The following is a 24936-nucleotide window of genomic DNA, read 5'->3' as shown; positions in this document are numbered from 1 at the left end:
ATTAACATGTTAGAAGTTTGCTTGAGATGGTCCATGCTTTCCATAAACTTTTATCCTGCCAAAATGTAAGCTTCTCCCTTATGTTTGTTTATCATGTACAGATTATACATGACCTGCTCAATTTAGGAAACTGCTGTTCAAGTTTCAAATGATTGTTGTTCCTCAATTTTCTCACTATTCAGTGATCCTAAGAGATATACAGGATAAATGGTTTTATGTGGTAGATTGGCCCACATGTACATGAATGCTATATCTCATTCTGTGCAATTGCATAGAACTCTAACTGGCAGCATCATCTTTTGGCTATGCTGTTGCTACATTTATGTAAGCTATAAAGCTATTGGTTTTCTGATATTCTTTTGCATGCATTGGACTACCTTGAAAATAATGATAATTAATTTTGTATTCTCCCAGTTTAGAGTTTTACTTAGTTAGAGGTTGTATCCTCCTGGTTCTGATATCCAACATTATTCTTTCAGACAAAAGCATATACACAAAATCGCGAATGCTTAAATATCCATGCCTATATGTATGTAAAATATGATCTTAAATATCTATACATGAATGTTGAAATTGCATTATAATACTGCCAACCATTACTGTGGATCATGGTGCTTTCATTAGCTTTTTCCAAATCATTTGTAACAGTTTTTAACAACAAATTTACTGTATTCATGGAAATCACTTACATCATTTTCATATTCCCTCTTATATGTTGGGGAGTCTAATGATTGGTTATGTACTAAATTGCTGATTTCCACACAACTTCTAACAATATTTAGTATGCCTAAGGTTCACCAAGTTTTACATATGTTAGTTATTGTAGAGTTGCATGACATTTCATTTCAGAAGCCGCTGTTGAGATTGAACTTATCTTTCACTCTTTTGTCGAGTACTATACTTCTCTTGGCAAAAGGGCATTGTTGACTAGTATGTTTGAACGTCAACCCTGATATAGAACTCTGCCATGTTCAGGTATCTGATTGTAATCTCTTTCAGCCACGATGGTGGAATTCTTCTCCACAATTGGTTATGCCTTCGGCTTATTCATTCTCGCTAGCTGGTATGTGAACTGAAGTCCTCTGTTACTGCTTTCACACAACTTTTGTAGGAAATATTTGGTTTACATGCTTATGTTATATAGCTTATACCAATTTTCTGATTGTATTTTCTTAAATTGGCTAAAAGTTTTATTGCTCTGAATGCCTCTGAAGGTCATCCTTATAGGAGCTTACTTTTAGTGGGCATGCTCACCAGTATAGAACTTATATAGAACTAACTTGTGATGTGGAATTCTTTCAAGAGGTACTGCAAGTCATTTTCTTTAATCTGCTGTTTCCTTCCACTTCATTTGCTACATAATAACTAATGCACAGTCTGATTTTTCTACTGCCTGTTGAATCATATTATTTTGTTCTTTGGAATTTGTTCAGAAGATGCTCTTCAAAAGATACATGAGAATGGTCGTCGGTTTTGAGTGTGTGTGTGTAGTACCATGGCAGCTTATTAAACCTTGTTCCTGACACAGATCATATACCCATATTTTTGGCTTATATCTTTATTCCTTGGAAGAACATCATATTTGCGTAAAGTAAAATAAATTGTAGAAATATTCTTCTAATGTAAATTCAATATGAATCTTTGTCTGTTGTATGCATGACAGCCAATTTGACCGGCTACTACTCATTTTGATGTAGTGGGATCAGTTGACATCGATGCGTGTTGTTGGCTTCCATGTTTTACAGAAAGTTTCAGGGGAGATGGTGTCTAGGGAATCTGGGCCTTTGTCCTTATTTATTTGTATTTTTTTTTTACTATTAGTCAAGAGTCCGATTAAAGAGGAAGCATGTTTTGATTAGTGATGGTAATTAGTCATTTGGTCCGACAGAGAAGACTTGAGCCTCTTGGGATTCGCAAAGAGGATAAAGGATTGAAAGTAATGGAACAAGTTGATTGACTTAGTGATGGATTTAATTGGATGGAAGACTTGGGTGTGGACTAAAACACAGCATGATATATTAGCCTTTCCTCTTTCCTTGTCTGGACATACAAGTTGAGGCTGTTGGGATGTTCCTTTCTTCTGCATTTACCTGATGTACTTTCTAGTTAAGGGCAAGGTATTGAAATAGTGTCAGTTTCCACATGGAAGTTTCCTTGTGTGCACTTAATTTGCTCTGCTACAACTCCATTTCTACATTGAACTTACATTAGGCACAGTTTTCCTTCAAGGAATGTCTAGAGAAATTATGAAAGGGAAAGTATGCTCCAAATGAAATTTCTAGGCATTAGGCACCCTTCTGAGTCAGCACTCACACGCACAAACATGCGCTCAGATGCATGCATAGACACACTCGTGTGGATCATGTGGAGTGCATCCAGGTGTGTCGACATGCACAAAGATATGCATGCAACGCACAAGCAGAACAATCCAGCCTTGACTTAGAGTCAATACTATCTAATATGGTATTAAAGTAGTTAAAGACTTGGACCCGTTAATAAACAAATACTAGGCACATGCAGTGGGAACATCAACATATTTTCCTCTTTGTCTTTCATGTCTGCTGATTTGGACGTCTTTTCAGTCATGAATATCCTTGAACGACTAACAAGTGGAAAAACCCGAGCAATTTCTCCTAAATTTATATGAATCAATCTCTGGGTAGCTTCTATCTCTATAAATATCCACATGAATCCTCTTCACATAAGACAAACCAAAGACATGATGGCGCTTGCTCTCAAGCTATTCTTTGTTGTGCTCCTATGCATCTTTGTGGAAGGTACTCTTTCTCTCTCATATCTTCGGCATCCATCTCAATAATCAGAATTACAAGATTATGACGAATTAAGTGCCATATCTAGTTTTATTCTGAGGTTATCAATGGATACAAACTCTGTTCTTATTCTTCTATATCTTCTCTTCAAACATTAAGGTTATCATCTGAGTATCATGGCAGTTAATTATGTTGTTTCAAACTACAGGGATGAGCCAAAGTTGCACCCTTTCAAGCATACAAGTTCAGCAGACCAACACAGGATTGAAGGTTGGCTACGACCCCGTCTTCGAGGTAGAGGTGAAGAATCTTTGCAGGTGCACATTGACGAACGTATACCTGCAGTCCAGAGGGTTTGCAAGCTCTATGCTGGTCAATCCCAACTTATTTCGACGCGAGGGAACTGGCTACCTTGTGAATAATGGGCAGGGAATTCCAAGTCTGGGCTCGTTCAAGTTCCGTTATGCATGGGATAGGGCCTTCATGATGAGTCCCGGAAGCTTTCAGGCTGGTTGCTAGGGACTCATTGAATAATCTGGGCATTTACTCCATGGATAGAGCTTGCAAACCCCCGAACTTGGATGTACCTGTTACTCGTAGGAAAGAAAGTACTCTCTGTAAACAGTATTCATTATGTATGATGAATAAAAATGCATGGATGTACTTGTTACTTGTGAGTGATGAGAAAAGCTACCATATCACGGAGACGGTTATCTGGATATAGTTGTGTGTATTCCCTGTTGTTATGGATTTATGTACATGCTTAGGATTTTCTTTCTTGATCATGAGTCCAAATATTAATTAATTAATTAATTAATTAATTATAAGTTAGACAAAAGAATTAATCTTCTTCAATATATGGGTTAAATAACTAAGTTGACTAAATCAATGTTCACCATAGAGGATTAAACCCATAATTTCTGTTATAGCTAGGTGGCCTCGTGAGTAGAAATTTTTGTTCTTCAAAAGAGTTTGGGGGGTTTGGGAGGTTGGAGGTCATGGGTTTGAAAATCTTTTTGTTGGTCAAAAAGTTTGAAAAGAAGCATCTTTATAGGATCGATAGTCTGAGATACAATTTATAAAGTTATAAAAGTGAAAGATCCGTTTTATCCCTTTGCTACGGAGAGATCTTTTTTATTGTAATGACGAGTAAAGCTAATGACTTTTAGGCAAATTTAGTCAATTTTGCTCTATCGACTATCGAGTAATGCTTAAAGAGTCTTTATATTCCAACAATATCGATTTGACTTCTTAAAGCGCGCGCACACACACACACACGCCACGCAGCTTTAGTTAGGTAACGACCTGGTATGCTCCGTTTGTGAGCTTCATGAATCTAATAAAACATCTCAAAGCAATCCACCAAATGGCTATTAAAAATTTTCTTTCTCTTTTCCTGAAAAAAAGAAGGCTAGGAATTATCTATAAAAGAATGACTGCTTCTATTGACATTATGGGGGAGGGGGGGATTGCGTTTGTGCAAGTGAAGCGGATGGATACCTAATACTTCAAATTGCTATTAAAGAGTTGAAACTATTTCTTTTACAGAATAGCAGCCATAATCTAAATCACACATCACCTACTATTCAGATCTAGCTCCCCAGCTTCCCGCCATTCATCCTGCATTCCTGATTCTCCATTCTGAGGATCGTTCTCATCATTCAGAAAATCTTCTGATGGTTCTTCATCGTCTCTTTGAGCATTTCCCCATCCATGAATTTCCTCCATGTTGCCGCCCTGATCTTGCCCAATATCATGCCCAGAACCTTCGTCGCCCTGAGATGCTGCAGCATTTGCTCTCATTGGAGCCCGGGAAATCATTTCAGCATGGGCTTGGGCCTCAGCTTGAACCATCGCCATTCTCATCTTAGCCTCAGCTGCTTCCCTTCCAGCTTTTTCCCTTGACTCAATCTGTGCTCTTAGCTCAAGCAGGGATTGCTTCTCCTCCTGTAGCAAAGCTTGCTCTAACATGAGCCTCTCCTCTGACCTGAATTCTCCAAGGGCTCTCTTCCGTGTCATGATATTGAAGGCAAGCACTTGTTTCTCAAATGTTGTCGTGAATTCTGCAATTTTAGCAAGGATGTTATGGTCCCATTGCTGGAGACGAGAAGGAAGCTGACCTGTAGTATCGCTATCAAGGATCCTGTCATCTTCTTCAGCCTCATAATCGGACACCACATGATATGGCAACAACCTAGGAGTATTATAGCAGTGAACATGAGAATGAGATTTCCTCACAGCTATGTAAAACAAGTTGGAGTTTGAAGTTTAGAAAGGGAAAATTATATAAAAGAAGAGAGAATCAGACAGGAGTACAATCAATAAAGTGTAAAGTAATGCAGTACAAGAACTTGATCTCATATGTACACGAGGTGTTCAGTTCTCATGCGATCACATTGAACATCCTTACTATTTATTTATCTTGTCAAAAATGCAATCTTCCTGCTACTAAAGGAAACTAAATTAACCAACATTTGGATCCTTTCTAGTGAAATCCTTCACAGTCCAACATCAGATTGATCTCGACTCTAGACACATTTGACACTTGTACAAACACTCATATGACAAAACTCATGAACTACAATAGATATTGAAATCTTAAATTCAAAGCAGAGTTATGTTTGGTGCACAAAATGTTACATTAATTGTTCCAGCAGTCATGAATCCTACATGGCCGGATGTAATATATACAGCATATGCATAAGATGATTTAAGACTCTAAGGTCGATGGCCAAACCGACTTTTACTTTAAAAACAGCAGAAGTCTTTTTGCGAAATGACTACATGGAGAGTAAGTTTTCAAAACAAGTATTAGAAACTCAAAAAGAAAATTTTTTGAGAAAAAAATAGAAATTTTGTACTCCTTTAGCTCAATATTGAACCTTTGTAAGATCAAATTATGATATTCTATATGGCCGTAATGATTTATAGTATACTCAATATATAGTAGCAAAATCAACACATGCTAATGCATGGATGAGTAATAATAGCAACAACAAAATCTCCGAGATGACAAAAGTGAATTAGTTTCTATGATAATTTTAAAAAATAATACATAATATAACAAAAGTGAAATATTCTCAACATTTGCCCGTCTTTTCTCATCCTCTTTACCACAAGAAATGTCTGCAGCAGCCAGCAGAAAACAAGTTTTCTTTATACAAGTAAAAATTTGTACAATTTTTTATGAGTTATAATCACCTATAAGCAATTGTTAGATTTCAAGGGGGCCAATTGAATAATTACAAGAAAATGAGCAAGGGAAGTAACTCAAAAAAAAAATCCCTATACCATAGCAGAAAGGATAGATATGAACACATAAATAATTAATGCACCCTGCTACGAAATATTCACAGAAGCTTGGTTTCACCTATTTGATGCTAGCCTAGGAGAACATTTTGGACTCCTCTTGGAAGTCCAGCTTTACAGGCAGTGTCTTGAAAGAAAGAACTAAAAATTGAAGGGAATAGAACTTGAACATAATGGCATCAATCATTTAAAGGTTTCCAAACAATCTTTGAAGAAAAGAAAGAATGTAAAGAACAGTGAAGACAGAGAAAGTCCCAACTGTAGTTGTAAGCAAGCAAATGTATCCAGTATCAAAGATATACATAACAACAAGATGCTAGTTCCAAGTATTTATTGTAATCTCTAAAGATCTTTTTTCTCTAATTCTATTAAATATTGACATATATTCATGTATTAATGTATACATCACATAAGCCATTACCTGCCATGTAGCCAGAAACTATTGTTTATAATTCCAATCACGGTATGAAGCACCTAAGATGGAACAATACCAATCAAAACTTATTAAAAACTAATGCAAAACGCCTTTTGTCAGGTCAAAACTAGCAAGATTGCTGGTTTTGACCGTTGTTTCGGACCACTATCAGCCAAAACCAATATATTCCAGCCCCAACTTTTGTTTTCTTCTAGGGTCAAACCAAACCAACTGAAACCAACTGAAATCGAATCCGAAACTAAACTTTGAACCATGATTCCAATTTAAGACACTAAAGACCCTCTAACAATGAATTGCACTTTCAAAAGTAAGTTCCGGATGCTTGGATCAGGAGAATTGACTAACATATGCAATTATGCAGCAACGCTGCCGAGAAAGGTACAAGCAGTCAAAGACTAGGCAAATGCGCAGTTGATAGATATTTAAGGCTTCAAGTACAGGCCACAGATTATCCTTCTGAATTAAGACCAAAGTACTATCTTAGTTCCTCACTGTACTTCCAACGTTTAGTTTGTAGAGATCAATAATTTAAGATTATTTACTCTATAGTGATACCATATTGATTTATCACCATCCAGTAAAGTTGCTTATCACATTAACGTTCTTCCTTATTGACCATGTTTTTTGGATGATCAAATCTGACGGCGCAATATGGCAAGGAAAATTGTTTTACTGACATAACTTCTTACACACTATAAATGTTTCTCTGAATTCACTTATTAGTGATTCTTAACATTAATGATGTTTTACAATTATCTTGGTTCTCTACAAACTTCCCACAATTTACTCATTCCTGTATAACAGAATAAGAAGAAACTACCCATCTCTTGAGCATCACTTTCCCATTCTTTGCTACACAAATCAAAGCTTGCATATATTGATTTTTGAAGCACTTCTACAAACATCAAGAAGAAAAGAAGAAGATGAAATAACCAATACACTCATATCATCAACAGAATGAGAAATTAGGTCAATGGCCTGCTAGAACCTTAAACCTTGCCCTACTCAGCTTGGCAGAGGAGCAGATACAAGAAAAGGCTGCTTATCCTGGTGTTGGTAAACTTGCCAAGTGCTTAAAACATCCCTTCAAATTCTTAAGGACTCAAGTTTATCCTTCTATGAGGGACTAAATATTACAATGTAATACCACTTAAACTGCCTATTCTACCCTTGTCCCAATATCTAAGTAAGAGACAACAAAACCTTGATTCATCAAGTAAAGGAGAAATATTGAATCAAATGCAAGTTATATTTACAACTCCAAGAAAATGTTCAGTATGTAAATCATGTTAATGAATTAAAGCACATATGATTTTAAAAGAAGATCTATTTGGAAGCATCATTATTCTCCCACTAACAAACTAACTGTCCATCAGCGCCTGTATAAGATCCATTGCCTATTACTCCCGACCAAGAATATCAGTAATAAATCCCATTCTACATTTCCCGCATTTAAATTATGTTCATTTTACTCCCATCCATTTCCAACATGCTACATTTCGAACATAATAAAATCTTCTAACACCAAACCAAACCCTAATTCTCGCTGGAGAGGATAAACGACAAAACCTTAACCCTGATCCTAACCCTAGTTCTTGCCAACGAGCAAGAAGGACAAATTCCTCCGCTTTCCTCACCCTAATAAGTTCCACGTCAGCACGACACTATCCAAATCGTTCTCCTGTCCCAAAACCCTAACCCTAATTCCACCCTAAAAAGAACAAAACAAAACCCTAACCCTAATTTGTTTCTTGTTTTCCTTAGTACCTTAGGACGGCATCCTCGACGGAGGCGAAGGGGCGCTTGACGTCGGGGTTACAGACCTTCAATGCGTCCTGCTGCGCCATCTCCACCTCCACCGGATTCCTCGATCTCGCCATCTGCGACTGCTGCTGCTGCTGCTGCGGTTGCGACAGCTGCGATTGTGGCGGCGGCTGCGATTGCTGCTGCTGGGATGGCTGCTGGGCTAGTTGTTGGGGGTGGATGTGGAGGGATCGGAGGCCGGGAGAGCGGAGATGGGCGTCGATGTTGGAGGGGAAGCGGGAGATGGCTTGGGATTGTAACTGTTGCTGCTGCTGCGGCGGCGGCGGCTGCTGCGGCGGCGGTAGTTGTTGGGGTTTGGGCAGTTGTTGCTGTTGCTGTTGTTGTTGTTGCTGCTGCTGTTGCTGCTGCTGCTGTTGCTGCTGCTGCTGTTGTTGTTGTTGTTGTTGTTGTTGTTGTTGTTGTTGCAATTGGTGCTGTTGTTGTTGACGCATGAGGAGAAGTTGCTGCTGGTGTTGTTGGAGGAGTTGCTGCTGATGCTGCGCCATGGCTGCAGCGTTGTTGTTGTTCTCCATTTCCTCTCCCTCTCTCCCTCTCTCGCGATGGGGGTAAAGTCGTAAAGCGGATCGAATATTTGTAGGATCCGATAGGTCACTCTATTGCTAATCACCAATTAGGCAATTATTAGTCGTAAATCTCGTGATACCATCCGTAGCCAATTAAATTTGAATAAAATTACATATAACACCTTACATTTTTATCTATATTACAAATAAAGGCCCTAGTGTTATTTACAATTTAATCATTAATTTGTTTTTATTGTTTTGTAAATATAGTGGCCAATTTGAATGAAAAGTTCGAGTGGTAAATTTAGGCTCTTTTACATGTGTACAATCATAAAATTAAAAACTTATATTTTGTATATTTTATATATATAATTTAGATAAATAATACATACTATTTTTCACTAGATTCTGTTACATAAGACACGATAGTTTTTTTTATCTTGTTTATGGCCAAATGAGTAAAATATATTCGAAAGTATAATTAAAAAACTGAGGATCCCAAAACGGCTATCTGTGATATAATCGAAAAAGACAAGGGTTAAATTGGAAATAGTGAAAAGGGAAGATGGGCCCACAAATGGACGGTCCACAGTAACCCATGTGCTCTTCTTCCATCGCCATAGTTGCAGCTGAGATTAATTTAATAAATCACTAATTGGTAATGGCCTCAGTACCCACCTCTCTCTCCTCCCCCTTCTTCTCCAATTCGAAACTCCTCCTCTCCAACACCAAAAGCTTCTCTCCGTTCATCCCCATGGCCTCTTCCCAATCTATTCCTTCTTCCGCATCTCCTAGTTCCAAGATTATAGACTCCCATCTCCATGTCTGGGCTTCTCCCCAAGAGGTATGCCAATGCTTTTTATTTACTTGGGTTTTCTAAAAAGCAGCGAGTTTTGGACTCCTTTTGCCTTTTTTCTGAAATGGGCCTTGGATGATTAGGCTGTGGAGAAGTACCCTTACTTCCCGGGGCAGGAGCCGTCGCTACAGGGTGATGTTGATTTCTTGCTTAAGGTATTTACGATTTTGTTTTAGTTTTGCGAAATTATGCTGTTGAGTGATGTAGCAAATATTATGGAATAAGGCGCATGATTGATGTGGTTAGGCATATTGCATTTCGAAAGTATAGATAACTTTATGAAATTGATTAGCTTTTGCGGCATCCTATGCTTACCCACTGTTGTCGTGTTAAGAGAATACTGCCAGTCAATAGTTTGAGGCAATGCCTATGTGGTATTTTGCGATAACCCATTATTAATGTGGTGTTGGAGCCAATAATTTATAATGTAGGGCAGATGAGATAGCTACTTTATGCCAAACTTTGTGACATTGTTGTTGCTTTATTACTCTTCCTTCTACCGCTCTATAAGTTGTGGTTGTCCTTGTGGTATTGAACATTTTGTCAAACTACATTTAAACTTTTTAAGGCCAATACTTTGAACTCCCCAAGTGTGTTATTTTTTCCCTCAATTTAGGGAAGGATGATATGAAAACCATAAGAAGCAATAAAGGGATATTTTAGTTGTGATGAAGTGTATTTCTTGAAACTATACTCATGTTAGATGCTCTGGAGTAGAATCATGCTCTAACTTCTACCATCATTTCTTAGTGTATGGAAGAAGCAGGAGTTGGTGGTGCTCTTGTTGTGCAGCCTATAAATCATATGTTTGACCATTCCTTGGTGACTAGGTAAAGATTCATATCTTTGAATGTAATGGAATTTTGATATACTTTCTCTATTCATAGTTATATATTTATCCAAATTGAATGTGAGTAACATTACTGACATCTCTACTTTGAATGGTGGTAACAGTGATGCTTTTCTTTTCTTGTCTTCTTCCTTTTCTTTTGTGGCAAAAGTTGAAGCTTAACAAATACATGCTTAGCATTTGACAATTTGTTGTCTTTCTCCTTTTCTCTTTATCACCACATAAGAAAGGTAATTTACATGTAAACCTTTCCATCTCATTATTTTATCTCTTCACGGATTAGTGTTCTGAAGAGGCATCCATCCAAATTCGCTGGTTGTTGCCTTGCAAATCCTGCAGAAGATGGAAGTGGGATTAAGCAGTTTGAGCATCTAGTTGTGAAGGTCAGTTTGAGGAAAGTGGCCCTATCATATCCCCATGTATGAACATAAGAAGAATCATCTAATGCGTTGCTCTGGTTTTTCTTTTCACTAGGACGGATACCGTGCTGTCCGATTCAACCCGGCTTTATGGCCTTCTGGTCAAAAGGTTCGTAGATGCTTTACTGCTGTTATCAATCTTCTGGCTTTTGTTAAGACTTAAGGGTTTGAATCAACAAATGAAATGTAGTTGTATAGTATAGAGAGCATTACTTATTGTTCTCTAGCATCTTAGTTTTCTGAAGGCAATGTTTGCTAAGGCAGGCAATGTATAGATGATTTGCTGACTAATAATCCTCAACTGAACAGATGACAAATGAAGTTGGGAAGGCAATGTTTGCTAAGGCAGGAGAACTTGGAGTGCCTGTGGGAATTATGTGTATGAAGGTAGCTCAATATATTTTCTACTTCAGGCATGTATATCAAGTGTTTCATCCCTTGCTAAGTGAATGCATATTGTATAGTCATGATGTATATAGTCTGTCCAGGGGTGTCAATTTGCATTACATTTTTTTTTTCGTTTTAGAAAAAGCAAATATGCGTAGTTGACTAGGTCAAATTGAGAAGGCATGCTAAAATTCTGCTCTCATCTGGGCCATGTTTAGTTCCTATCGTCTGCGTCTTTGAAAATTTTCCATTGCAATATTTACAGACAGTTAGTTATTCCGCAGGGCCTCAGTTTATATATTTCAGATATAGAGGAGCTGTGCACAAGTTTTCCTTCTACTGTGGTAATAATTGATCACATGGGTTTCTGCAAACCACCTATGTGAGCCTGTTTTCAGATGTGGAGGCAATTAATTGATTTCTACATTGCTTAGGTCATTAGAGTTGTTTAAATGATGTTATATACTTGTATTTACAGAAATGACGAGGAGCACAGGGCTTTCTCTTCGCTGCTAAAGCTCTCCAGATTCCCACAGGTAATCTTGCAATCTTATGAACATATTTTTCATCCCAAAAGATGCTGTGAAAATATGCAAACAGCTAATCAGATTTACTATCTCTCATTGTCCTTTTTTTATATCGATCAGCTGATATGTAGCATTTTTGTAGCTTCTCCTGAAGTTGAGTGGGCTAGTGGCGATAACGATTAGGTTGTCACAACCCCTCAGTTTAGCGGCTTTCTAGTGACCATGTTTCAATCCACTGCATCAGAATTAACTATTAAGAGTGTATTCTCAAGGCACAACAAATTATTGGTTATGTTGTAAAGATCTATAAAACTTAGTCCATTATAGCACCCATATGCAGCAACTTGTTAGTGCTCTATTTTATTTCTTATAAATTGACCTTTTTCTGTTGCTTTTTGACTGATCATTAGCTGAATGATGTTGCCTTGGTGGTCTAGTGTAAGAGTTACTAAATCTCAAACTGTTGCCCAGAATACCTAAATTCATCACTTCCATTATTTGGTTTTTTTTGTTGAGAATTTTATATTATAATTAATCTATTTGCGAGTTATTAAGATCTACTGGGAGCAAGGAATTCAAAGAAAGAAGGATTAAATGATGGAAAACAATGATTCCTCAAGCGTGTACTTTCAATTGTGAATTTGTCCCTTTAAATGTTATTAGACCTTAAACTCTATTTCAAAAAGTTATATTCCTTCAATGATCTTTTGTTGAAAGTAAACCTTTCTTTGCAAAGTGATGGTTAGATTTCCAGGCAATTATGTAAAAGTTGTTCACTTTTCAATGTGTGGTGACTGGCTGATGGTAATTGGTTTCCGGTGCACTTGTTATATGGTTCAACAGGTCTATATCAAATTCAGTGCCCTATTTCGAGTTTCAAGAGAACCGTATCCATATGAGGATACACGCAATACTCTTTCCCAAGTCCTCTCCAGCTATGGGGCCAACCGCATCATGTGGGGAAGGTACTTCAACTTTTGACAAAATTCTGTAAAGTTTTTATTTAACCTTTATGTTACTAATCAGGAAATGGCAGCTTCATCTGAAAGCTGTAGATTCTCCAATCTTAGTTTTGTTATAAACAATTACATCAATATACTAGAGCAGTGTTGGAGAACTTGTCCCTTAATTTCAGTGTTACAAGTTACATTGCAGCTAAAAGGGTTAGCAAAGTCAGAAGGGAAACAGATATCTTCCCGCCTCAAATCACAGCCAAATATCTATCTTCAGAAATAGTGGCCTAATTCGACGTTTCAAATTTCAATTGTCAAACCTAAGCTATTGTGAAATTTCAATTGTCAAAGTCAGTAGTTCAGATGAAATGTGAACTATGCTTTAATTTTCTTTCTAGGTCTTGAATCTTAGTATCCTTTTTACCCCTTTTCTGCAGTGATTTCCCCTATGTTGTTCCAGAATGCGGCTACAAAGAGGCAAAGGAGGGTATCTCTTTCATTGCAAAAATGTTACCTTTGTCATTATCTGATTTGGAGTGGATTATGGGCAAAACAGCAATTCAACTCTTCCAAGATTCATGGAATGCTCTCTAGGTAGCTTGTTAGCCAATTTTACATTTCCTGAACAATTCTAGTGTTTCCAAACTGTTAAGACTACACTTGTTCCTGTGATTCAAATAAATTGGAATTCCTTAAAGCTGTTTTTTTTATCTGATATTGCAGACTCCAGTTATAGGATGCAATTTTTAAGGAATAAAGTCATCCATATTATTGCTTACAGCAATAAAAGAAAATGAAGAATAGAGAATCTACATACTATTTTGCAGCAATTAAAATTTACTTGAGTTGCAAGTTGCAAAAAATGAAATCAAAATGGCTATCTGTAAGGGTTCATATTCTATACATGTGTTCACCTGAACTATCATTTACAAAGGGCTCTCCCATTCCCAAAACTGAACCCTCCTTTACAATTTGATTCAAGGTTGAAAGAATATGACAAAAAATTGGAAGAAGAAACAACTTTACATGAAACTGTACATCCAATAGAATTGAAGAGACAGGAGTCAAATAAAATCACCAGGGCGGTGGATTTCACCCATCATAATACGGTTGCTATGAACCTTGAATCCGAGAAGAGAAGGGTCAATCTGCCTCCCCTTTTTCCCTTTCTTCTTGCCACTTTTACCAACTGTACTGGAATCAGTAGAGTCTGCAGTTCCAGTAGAAACAACAGCTTCTGTTACAGCAGGTTTCTTCAGCATATCAACGAAAGAAGCTTCTGGTGGGTCTCTATCACCATAGGAATAGTCCCCGTGGAACCTTGCATTGCTCTTGCTCCTGGCTGATGTCTCCAGGACTTTTGCATTCCCTTCATGCTCTTGTCCACCTGTTCATTAGGACAGTTCTCAGGACAATTAGAATTAAGGCAGGAAACTACTAATAAATTTGTAGGCAATTTGGTCATACATAGGAAGATCATAGGCGTACCATCAGAGGTTGCCAGGCTAACAGGGCCCTTCCCTTTTATGGGGAAAGGAGCTGAAACTGTCGCCAAGGATGACACTTGGGATGATGTAGCATGTGAGGCATGTGCTCTCTTCAGTGAGGATTCATCCATTCCTTCCAAAAGGATGCCAGATATCCTGCTAAAGGAGGGGAATAGAAAGAGATTCAGTCCAAGGTAGAAGAACAGAAAGTACAAAAAAACTTGTGTCAAACTCAAGGAAAGTTGTCAGTAAAGAATGCCATCCCTAAGTTCATCATGTAGGATGATTTTAAAGATAATCTTGGATCACCCATTATACAACTCCGCATATATGAATATACATGGATAAATGAATTCAATTATGCCAACATTATAATCTAGCAAAAGTTGCAATATTTGGGGAAGAAAGACTTGGATTCCATCATATGACTAATTAAGAATAATAAGAGCCACAAGCAGCATCTTCATGCAATGTCCAAATCAAGAATCATCTTTAGTTGCATCTTCACACGCCAAAGTTCAAAGCTGTCAAGCATCTTGAATAACAAAAGAAAATCTTCATTACTTTGATACAAGATTACGAGGTATAAAATGACATTCATTAAGAGGAAAACTAGCTGTCAACCATCTTGAATAACAAAAGAAAATCTTCATTACTTCGATACAAGATTACGAGGTATAAAATGACGTTCATTAAGAGGAAAACTAGACTATATTAGCCAAACAAATGAAGCATAAATAGCAATATTAAAATGAAGTAGCAAAGAGATAACTCTTATGCATTCTGAAGGACTGGAATCTGGTATTTATGACATTAATCAAGTATAAATATCACAGCATTAATCAATCTTCAAAGGTTCATTGACACTAATCATCTATAAATTGACATTCAATTTCAAAGCATAAAGAAAAAGTACCTGTCATTGGACATTGACTTATCATAAGCAATATCATCTTCCAGTCCATAGCCATAAGAACCCAAACTTCCACCTGCATGATTTGATGGTCATGTTTCAACTTTCAAATATCAACAGACAGAAAAGAAACTTCCAAAAAGCTTACCAATGCTGTCAAATGAAGCAGGTCTGATTAGCGTGTTGTCATTTAAATCTCTATGATCCATCAGCGAGTCTTCTCCCAAGTTGTTCCTTTTCCTGTCTCTCAAATCTGATAGAGATATATTGCGACCAATATAATCTCCATGACCATATTTTCCCAACTTTACCATATCCAGTGGTTCAAATTCATTTGATAATCCATGACTCATTTGGATATCCAATTCTCTGTTTGCAATGTTATTGGCATGTTCTTTCACATCTATATTTGCTAAGCTCTGTTGCAATGTCTTTTCTGACTGAGAGAAATGATTAAGCTCCACAAAAGAGTCAGTGTCATATGATTTACGTGCAACATGATTATCTGCTGCATAATCTGAAAGGAGCCGAGCTGGTTCCCTGATTCCATATGATGAGATAGATGCCCCTTTGGCCATTCCCAGTGTTTGGGAAATTTGATTGACTTGTTTGTGATGGAACAAATCAAGTCCATTCATTAAGTTCTCATTTTCTCTTGCAAGTGATGACCATGCTTCTTCATCGCCTAAAGAGAAACCTTTATTCATATCTCTCTTCTGCTGCTGCAGCTCTAGATGTAACTGATTGAACCGTGATTCTACTAAAGGAAGCTGCCCACTGAAAGCTATCTGTTGGCCCCTTATGGCATCCAAATGAGGAGCGAACTGATGTGAATTCTGATGTTGATACAGTTGTCTCTCAGAGGGGAATTGCATAACCTTGTCAGAAGGATACATACGACCAGACTCTTCTTGGACATTCAGCCCTTGATGTGCTATAACATGAGCAAGATCATTATTTGACTCAGGATTACGTGTAGACAAAGAGATTGACCTGTCAAAAAATTGTAAGTTAGGTTCAATATTTCCTTGTTGCAGTCCACCATGCATCATAGAGACCTGTTCAAGGTAACTCCGTTGGTTCAAAGATAAAGATCGCTGATGTTGCTCCAGAAAATCTAATTGGCCAAATCCATTGCCTTGACTGTGAGGTGGGTGGAAAGCTGTCTGGGAAAACTGATCAGATTCACCAACTGGCCAGACCCTGCCTGAATGACGTTGTTCTTCTATCCTGGCCATCTGTTTTGATTTCATGGAGACCTGATGAGCTAGTAGCTGCTGTTGCTGAATATCTAAGAGAACTTGTTCTTCTAAAGGAAGAATATGCTTATTTCTAGGATGAGAGAGAACATCCAAGCGATCATTCTGACGCTCATCATGATAACGATAGCCAGCTTGTATAAGCTGCTCTAATGAAAAACCATGCTGCTGTGAAAGATGATGAGATTGGTCCTGCAATTCACGTAGTAATTTCTGCCTACACAGATATTGATCCAGCACACTATTTGGCTGGCGGGTGTCCATATATGATTGTCCAAAACCAGCATCAAGCAGTTGTTGATTCCTCAATTGCTCAACTAGTAACTGCTGCTGCAGCCGCTGCTGTTGGTGATGTTGATATTGCTGCAACAGTTGCATCTTCTGATGATGGAACTGCACTTGCTGCTGCTTCTGATGATGGAGCTGCAGTTCAATATCTGGTATTGCTCGTCTGATAAACTGTTGATGGCGAATAGAACCCTCAGCCTTATCTAACAATTTTCTATCTGCATGCATGGTTTGTTGAGGAAATAACAAATGGTGCTGCCGAAGCTGCCGGCTTTGCAATTGTTGAGACAGAAGGTGCTCTTCCAGACGGCAATGATCAGAATCTAGTTCACTATGAGAAAAAAGGCTAGCATCCATAAAATTCTGAAGTACATTTGAGCTAGTGTTTCTTCTGCCATTAGTCAGTGATGCATCATTACCAGAGAAGTTAAGAGCTGAATTTAGTGACTTATGTTTTTGACCAGAGAAAGATGCCTCTCCACCCACAGCCAGATTGGCCATGTTCTGATCAGTAGTGTTGCATATGTTTGATGACAGAGGATGTCTTAAATGAGTTCCTTCAAGTTCAGACAACAATAAACCAAAACGATTTAATTCATTATCTGCTGGAACCATCTGATCGGTAATTTTCATTTCTTCCATTCCACCTGCCAAAGAAGGGCTACCACTAGTAGTAGTATATGGCAGATGGAGGTTGTCAAAAGACTTACCTAGAATATTTTCAGTACTCATAACAGGCATTCCGGGACACAGAACCCCTGCAGAACATTAAGAAATGGAGAATTCTGAGAACTAAATAAAAAATGGAAACTAAGAATTACCAAAATAATGGAACAGGACATTGATGACAAAGGGCCAGACAAAACAAACCTTCTTCTTGGCTAAGCTCATGGAAGTTTTGCCTCTGGGCAGTAGAAATGCCAGCCAAAGTTTCAAATTCTGGATGGTGCAACCACCTGTCATCAGAGTTCCTGAAGTCATGATGTTCAAAAGTACATTGTTGATCTTGACGGTCCAAAGAATCCATGAAGTCAGTTGTCGCTAACTGCTGGCTGTTTACAGAAGTTGAACTACTTATATCAGCAGGAATAGTACTAGTCTCAAGGTTCCCTCCTGCAGCAACTGACATTTGAGATTGATCATTCACATAAGGTACATAGACTGCCTGGACTTTATCTTTCAAATGTGGCATTACATCGCCCAGTTGCTGGAAATTTGCACCTTCTGGAGCACCAGACAAACGTACAGGTAGATCTGTACCAAAATAACCTCGTTCAAACCAAGAGGTGATATCAACTCCTAAAAATGGTCCCTGGATCTCTCCATGGGGATCCAGGTAAAACAAGCTCAACTCCTTAGGAGGAACACTCTGTTCGGACATCTTTACTTCATCACCCTGTTCAGATATCTTTACTTCATCATTATTGGTTCCGTCCTGCTCTTTCCTACTAGGATGTTCCGAGATGAATGATTCATCAAGCAGAGAACTAGAATCAAGAGGTATATTAGGAATTCCATTAAAAGAATTAGGTGAGTTGATATTCTCATTAGCATTCTTTGGAAAAGCACCAGAAGGGTCCACAATTTCATCAGAATTTCTAACTGGCACACCAACCTCCAATTCATATTTTGTATCTGTATATTTATTGGCTAGATCTCTGATATTATAATAAGCATCATTCTTTGAATTACTGGGAGTCACAAAACCTCTATCATCTTCATCATTATAAGCATTGGTCTTTCCTCGATACTCTCCGAGGATCGAGGTTCTGTCTGAACATCAGGAATCAATAGTTCAACAATCAAATAAATAGAAACATGTACAACTTAACTAGGAAAAATAAACAGATTAGGTAGAAAGACTTTACCAATTACCATTTAATAAACAGATTACGTCTGAAAAGTCTTTTGGTAATTACCATTTAATAAATCTTCCTGTTTTTCATGATAAGTTGCCAGAGAGGTAATGAATACCTCATCAGAGGAACTCTAATGGATTACGTGTTCCTTAATATCTCCTAAATTAAAAATAGTGATAATAATATTGAGTATCATATAATCACATGCAACAGATTACCTGCTGTGCTGCTATTGACTCTTCTATCAGCATTTCTGCATAAATTATTGCAGATGTCACTACCATTAGTGTTGACTTTGCACATATTCTCCAGTATATCCTGCAAGACAGATAAAAGGAAAGCATGATGTTAAAAATATGTAGGCCCTGATTCAAGAGCAGAAGGAGAAAAAAAGAAAAAAAAAGAAGAGAGATCAATTTGTCTTACAACCACACCTGTTCACAATAGAACTACGAACATAATTAAGTATTAATGAAGTGATCAATACATAAGAATTGATGCAGTGATCAATACATAAGATCATCCTGTTAGAATTCTAATATTAGATTTAGGGACATACATAAGAATTGATGCAGTGATCAAATGTCTCAATTATTAAATTTAGGAAAGATACACATCACATGGCCAGCTTTTTTTGCTGGACTATGTACCAGAAGAAAGATAAAGAGCATCTCTTGAGATGCTCAGTCTTTCTACAGTATTTTTGAACCCATTATGATTACAGTTGACTCCTTGTAAGTCCTTTTACTTTTGAATCTTTCAAACAAGGACGCAATAAGTGTCGATCAACAAATCTAAACAAGGAGCTGAAGCACAAAAAGCAAGTAATGTAAAGGTGACACAGAGCAGCCTTAGTTATGAAGCAGGGAAAAATGAAATCCAGACTAGCAAGAATGCCCTCCTTACACTGCCGTCATGGGTCAAACAGATAGCACAAGTTAATGACCATCAGGAAAGAATGGATGGCAAGGGACACTAATGTTACAATTTTGTAAATCTAGCGTTACCTTACTCGCTTGTTAGAGAGAGAGAGAGATATTTTGCTTGTATTGTTACTTTCTCGTTATACATGTTACCTAGAGAAAGATTTACATTATCTATTCATACAAGCATATTCAGGTAACATGACGTACCGTGTACTTATATACATTGCAATATAAATATTTGGCACAGCTTCACTCCGATATTCAAAAGTTACTAAAGATGATAAAATTCCTATTATGTCCTTTAACTTGACTTGTCATTCACTAACAAACCCTCAACTCAGTAAAAAATAATAAAACTAAGAGTTAGAGTTGCAATTAAAAAACTTGAGAGCCTACCTCTTCATCTGCATCAGGCGTGGTAAAAGCCAATGGAGCTATAGAACTTGATATTGTTATAGGAGGAACTTCCTCAAAACCCTCAGGAGTGGAATCAAATGATGATAACGCCTGATTCTTCCTATAAACATCAAGAAGCTTTGCCCGTGGATAGCAAAATGTTTCAGCAGATAAACTTGACTTCTCATGCCCATATGCAGCACCAATAGGATGACTGCGAGAAGATCTCTTGAATACAGATGTCTCAAGGACGTTTGATCTACCCCTTCCAGGAGCAAAGCCAACATTTGCACCCTCACCACGCCCTCCCTGCAAGCCATAACCCGGAGCAGAATGATAAACAGATGACCCACATGAAGGAACTTCTTGACGATGACGTGGTCTCCATTTATCACGGGAATCAGATTCAGATGCCGTACGGTTGCTGCCAGGAATATATTGTTTTTCATCTGTAGTATCCTCCCTATCAGCATCTAATTTTCTGTCTATACGTGTATCTTTCTCTTTCCCTTCTGGGCCCCATCTAGATGACCATTTGCTGTCCCATCGACTTTCATTTCCCACAATACAGTTATTAGCATCAAGCCACTGCTCAAATGACAAGTTCCTTGAATCAGTCATTTCTTTAACAGGAGCACTGTCAAAACAGTGTTCGTTTTTACAGTATCCATTTTCTCGATCTCCTTCCTTCCTTCGGTCCCTCCTGCTGAGTAGATTGGTTTCCCTCTCTTCTTCATGCCAACTGTGGTTATTTTCAACATCAGGTCCAATTTGTCTTCCATCCTTCATACCAAGAGACCCATCCAATGCCAAATTATCTTTCTGATGGCAATCAAAAGAGGTACCACGGGGCAAGAAATTTGATCGATGCATATCCTGTCAATGTCGACCGTGTTAAAAAGCAATAAAAACACTACGGTATAATGTCCTGAAAAAGTACATACAATGTCATTCAGTTTTTCTAATTGCAGTATAATGACCATAGCAAGTTACTTGTCAAACTCAGCTTCAACAGTATACAACTAGAACTATCTGTAACCTAAAAGTCCTACCAACATGCAAGAATATGTTTGATAAATCATGATAATGCAAAGGTTTACAGGCTAGAAGATGGCATGGAAAGTAGAAGAGCAAAACATATAGACATCCCAAATAGGAAGATTTGCCAAATAGTTGATTGTATAGGAAATTTCCTGCTAAAAACCAAAATTATAAGGATACTTATTGAGTTAGTTCCAGTCAGAGCACAGCCAAGACAACCTGAGCAAACACATATAATAATGCTAAAAAAGATTTATTTTCACATTCATTCATAAGATGCCACAGAGAATGTTTATATCAGATCTTCAGTATGCAATGACTAAAGGCTTCAACATCAGGATCCATGTTACACCTGTCAAGTTTCATAAGAAAAAAGTAGCTTACAAAAGAACTAGAAAATACAACAGGAGGAAAAATGCACAGATAAGACACAATATAACTAAAGTATAAAACTATAATAAATAAGTGAGTTGATATAGAAAAGATGGTTATCATTTGGATGACTGATGCAGGAGAAAGACTGACCTTGCTTTCATTGGGTCTTGAGTAAAGCCACTGAGGCGACAAAGGTATATTGTTCTCCGGCATTAATTTATCTGCAGCATTTCAAACATATACATACACTGAGGATAACTAGAGATCACTGTGAGTTCATAAATAAATCAGCTCATAAAAATTTGAAACATACTGCAAAATGTAGGATATATAACTAGCCAAACTCCATTCGCAGAGATAAATAATTTGTTCCACCCAGAAAACGAACACACTTCTTTCACACATATAGGTGCATGCAAATGATGTTCAATACTATGCTTCAATCAATCGGGAATTTTCTCCACAAAGAAAATAGAATATTTGTAGATTTTTTATTTTTCAACTAATTATCAACAGGCTAGCATAAGAATGTGACCTTTGCAAGGGGTAGATGAAAGAAGCTCTTTGAAGAATCTGCATCCTATGTACTATGTAGCAAATTTAGCAGAGAAAAATTATGATAAGTGGAACATATAGCAGGTATGAGAATTAACTGCCAACAAAGTGATACCTGATAGATAACAAAAGAAAGTAACCTAGATAACAAGATAAGATAAAAAGATTGTAAACGCTAGAGTATTCTATACTGGAATCATCAACAATAATGCAATTATCAAGGAGATTAAATAACAAATGTTAGGGTATTATCATAATGGATAGTTATGTGAGAACAGAGTAAGATGATTTTTAATGTCCGATGAAGGTGATATAATCATATAATCATAGAATGATGCCATTCAATTAGGTTTTATGAGAGGGAGGAAATAACAAAAACTAACTCGAGTAAATTAGTCAAAAAAAAAATGTGGTAGTGCTTGATTTGATGAACACTTGCATTAAAAAGAGAGAAATGAAGAGAAATGAATTATACAGCCGACCCCAAATAAGTTACCATTATTCTACCAAATGAGGATATTGAGTTATGATGAAACATAATATTTTGAACCAGCACCACATAAATACAAAGGAGCAGACAGTGTGAAATGTATGCTGATAACACAGCAATGGCAATGACACAAGAGAAAATGCAAGGATTGTCATTGTAGAAACAACCATCAATTTAGCAGTTCCCTCCTCCCACTTTTGCCATTGGAGAAGAGAAGGGAAACCAAATTCACAAATCACAATATCCTATTGTTCCCAGGTAAAGTAACAGCAAGACAATAACCAGAACCATGCATGTGCAAAATAGAATGGTCAAAAGCGACTGTTAGACAGCTACCTATAGTTTCTGCAAGAATTCCTGCGAGCCCCTTGCCATCACCATTTTCCACGGTTGTGTCATCTGCGCAAATGGAGCAACAACTCAACACTTCACTAGTCAACATGAACACTTAACGCCCAAAAGTTAAATAACATTTTAACGGACAGAAAAGCACGGTAATCCCAGTTATCATGCACTACCAACAAATAAACATAGGAATTATTTTATAGATAAACCAGGAAACAGTATCAAGAAAACTAGACCAAGATAAGATCCAAAAAAACAATGCTGGAGTCGCTCCACGGAATCAACTTCTACGTTCATTACTTCCACATGATGATCCGCTATAAAGAACTCAGATGAACCAATCTCCTCTAGTAAATAAAATAACTACCAATTATTCCACGAAATGAGGAGTGAATAAGAGATTTTAACACCCATTGTCTAATTTACTAAATAAAACCCAAAACGTGAGCAGAAGATTGGACACCAAAAGATATACATATATAGGGAACGATTGCAACACGATCCTATCGTTCCATTACAAGAATAGCATACAAAAAAGAATTGATCCGAAACCCAAATCCATACCTTTCGCCGCCCGTGCCTCCTCGGCCAGCTTCGACGGGATCAGATCCTCCGGCAGATCAACCTTGTTCGCCACCATCACTCAAAACGCACCCGAATCGGAAAGTGGGGAGATCGTAATGGGGAGAGTCGAGTTAGGGTTCCAAACCGGAGGGAGGCGGAGGACCCGAGGGACGAAGGGGAGTAGAAATGAGGGATCCGAAAGGAGAGTGGAATGGGGTTGAATAAGAGGATGAGGTTTTGGACGAGTCTAAGGCTAGGGTTAGGGTTAGGGTTTTGGGAAGAGGAGAAGATAAGCGATCGTAGGAGAGAGGAGCCGAGGGAGAGAGGAGCCGAGGGAGCAGCAGCGGAGCTGAGAGAAGCCTAAGCCCTTGTTGGTTAGAATAGGAACCAGAGCTTATAAATTTATAAATAAATAAATGGCGTTTTGCAATTGACTACCTGCATTTCTGAATTATTGCAAAAAAAATCTCTCTTTAATATATATAATTATATATAAGGGATGTTATATAATTCTCAAATTTTAAGCGTTGTTCACACGTGGAATAAGAAAATTTTTGTTCTAATATAAGCATTTTAATACTAATATAGCAAGTAAATAATCACTTATCTCAATATTAATTCAGTAATATTTACTTCTCTCTCATCTCCTCTTTTATCTAATACTTTTATATTTGTTAATTACTATTTTACCCTTAAAATATATCACTTTAATAGACTCTTATTTAAATCAATTTTCTCTTTCCTGGTTATCTTATCTCTCATATTTATATCCATCCATTAAAAATAGTATTTTAGTTATTTATAAAATTATTATTTTAATTTTATATCACATCAATTATTATTCTGCAATAATTTATAAAAAAAACATGATAATAGTTTATATTAGAATAATTTTTTTATGTTAATATTAAACATTAGCATAGCTATATTAGTGTTAAACTTATTCTAGGAATGAACGGACCAAGAATATCGTGATTATCATTGCAATCTTTGTAATATTATAATTCGCACCAAAATTATCACTTTTTAAAAAATATAATTTTGTTTAATAAATTGAACTAGTCATTATAAGAATGTTGCTCATGACATGCCAAAATCGGATATAAACTTCGACTTGAAGCTCATCTAATCCCAACACTTTTGTTTCAAGAAAGACTCCACAATGTTTTTTTTAATCTCATCGAGTTATATTAGGGATGTCAACATTTGGCCTTCTTGTTCAGATATGTTATTAGAGGTGACATCCTTCTCAACACTCCAAAACCTAGTGAAGAAGGAAACGAAGGTCCTACTCACCTCAACTGAATTCTGGGCCCACTCATATGTAGAGTGTAGGACACCTATGATACTATTGCGACTACATTAGATAGAATAATTTAGTGTTTTTATCCTTGTCGTGCACTCACCAAAGCTTGGATCTATGTAGCCATTTAATGTTGAATTGTTTACTTATAACTATTCTTCAGTTATATAAACTCTTTTAAAAGGTCAGGCATGCAACGTCCAATGGCCCAACATCATCCATCACCTCAAGCTTTGAGATATCGTATTTGGTGGCTTCTTAGTTCCCCTCTAGATTGCAAACCTCATTCCAACATGACCT

At 37.3% G+C, this 24936-nt stretch overlaps 3 protein-coding genes across 6 annotated transcripts; 1 reads left to right on the top strand and 2 right to left on the bottom strand.

Moving 5' to 3' along the window:
* Positions 1-4266: 4266 nt before the first annotated feature.
* Positions 4267-8928, bottom strand: LOC140801657 (uncharacterized). The gene is made up of 2 exons (XM_073156874.1): positions 8284-8928; positions 4267-4965 (listed from the first exon to the last, which is right to left on the bottom strand). Exons 1-2 carry the CDS (start codon positions 8850-8852, stop codon positions 4347-4349), a joined length of 1188 nt encoding a protein of 395 aa, XP_073012975.1. The 5' UTR covers positions 8853-8928; the 3' UTR covers positions 4267-4346.
* A 555-nt stretch (positions 8929-9483) lies between these two features.
* On the top strand, positions 9484-18470 carry LOC140801892 (uncharacterized). 2 transcript variants are annotated; one of them, XM_073157256.1, is made up of 11 exons: positions 9484-9687; positions 9783-9854; positions 10450-10529; positions 10833-10932; positions 11024-11077; positions 11278-11355; positions 11640-11737; positions 11834-11891; positions 12726-12847; positions 13273-13429; positions 15964-18470. In XM_073157256.1, exons 1-10 carry the CDS (start codon positions 9505-9507, stop codon positions 13427-13429), a joined length of 1002 nt encoding a protein of 333 aa, XP_073013357.1. In that variant the 5' UTR covers positions 9484-9504; the 3' UTR covers positions 15964-18470. The 2 variants fall into 2 exon arrangements, with proteins under 2 accessions (XP_073013357.1, XP_073013358.1); XM_073157257.1 differs by lacking the exon at positions 15964-18470 and adding an exon at positions 13559-13698.
* LOC140801891 (uncharacterized) lies at positions 13689-23694 on the bottom strand. Of its 3 annotated transcripts, XM_073157255.1 has the most exons (11): positions 23334-23694; positions 22761-22823; positions 21530-21600; positions 19964-20839; positions 18860-18959; positions 17653-18555; positions 17493-17540; positions 15384-17339; positions 15239-15311; positions 14324-14481; positions 13689-14222 (listed from the first exon to the last, which is right to left on the bottom strand). In XM_073157255.1, the coding sequence occupies exons 1-11, from the start codon at positions 23407-23409 to the stop codon at positions 13900-13902; spliced, it is 4647 nt and encodes a 1548-aa protein (XP_073013356.1). In that variant the 5' UTR covers positions 23410-23694; the 3' UTR covers positions 13689-13899. The 3 variants fall into 3 exon arrangements, with proteins under 3 accessions (XP_073013356.1, XP_073013353.1, XP_073013354.1); XM_073157252.1 differs by having other exon boundaries at positions 15384-17540; XM_073157253.1 differs by having other exon boundaries at positions 14324-14478; positions 15384-17540.
* Between the last annotated feature and the right edge of the window lie 1242 nt (positions 23695-24936).

Source organism: Typha latifolia, chromosome 15, assembly GCF_019914945.1.
Source record: "Typha latifolia isolate L0001 chromosome 15, TyphaL0001v2, whole genome shotgun sequence".
NCBI lineage: Eukaryota > Viridiplantae > Streptophyta > Magnoliopsida > Poales > Typhaceae > Typha > Typha latifolia.
Note: the sequence above shows the minus strand (reverse complement) of the source record. Positions and strands in the feature narration are given on the sequence as shown.

Excerpts from the sequence above, each read along its gene's own strand:
- LOC140801657 (XM_073156874.1), bottom strand. The coding sequence starts at position 8,852 with ATGGAGAACAACAACAACGCTGCAGCCATGGCGCAGCATCAGCAGCAA. Across the intron at positions 4,966-8,283 it reads GTCGAGGATGCCGTCCTAAG|GTTGTTGCCATATCATGTGG; the intron begins GTACTAAGGAAA and ends TAATACTCCTAG.
- LOC140801892 (XM_073157256.1), top strand. The coding sequence starts at position 9,505 with ATGGCCTCAGTACCCACCTCTCTCTCCTCCCCCTTCTTCTCCAATTCG. Across the intron at positions 10,933-11,023 it reads TTGAGCATCTAGTTGTGAAG|GACGGATACCGTGCTGTCCG; the intron begins GTCAGTTTGAGG and ends TCTTTTCACTAG. Across the intron at positions 11,738-11,833 it reads GGTTTCTGCAAACCACCTAT|AAATGACGAGGAGCACAGGG; the intron begins GTGAGCCTGTTT and ends TTGTATTTACAG.
- LOC140801891 (XM_073157252.1), bottom strand. The coding sequence starts at position 23,409 with ATGGTGGCGAACAAGGTTGATCTGCCGGAGGATCTGATCCCGTCGAAG. Across the intron at positions 15,312-15,383 it reads TGCTTCATTTGACAGCATTG|GTGGAAGTTTGGGTTCTTAT; the intron begins GTAAGCTTTTTG and ends CAAATCATGCAG. Across the intron at positions 14,223-14,323 it reads TAGCCTGGCAACCTCTGATG|GTGGACAAGAGCATGAAGGG; the intron begins GTACGCCTATGA and ends CCTAATGAACAG.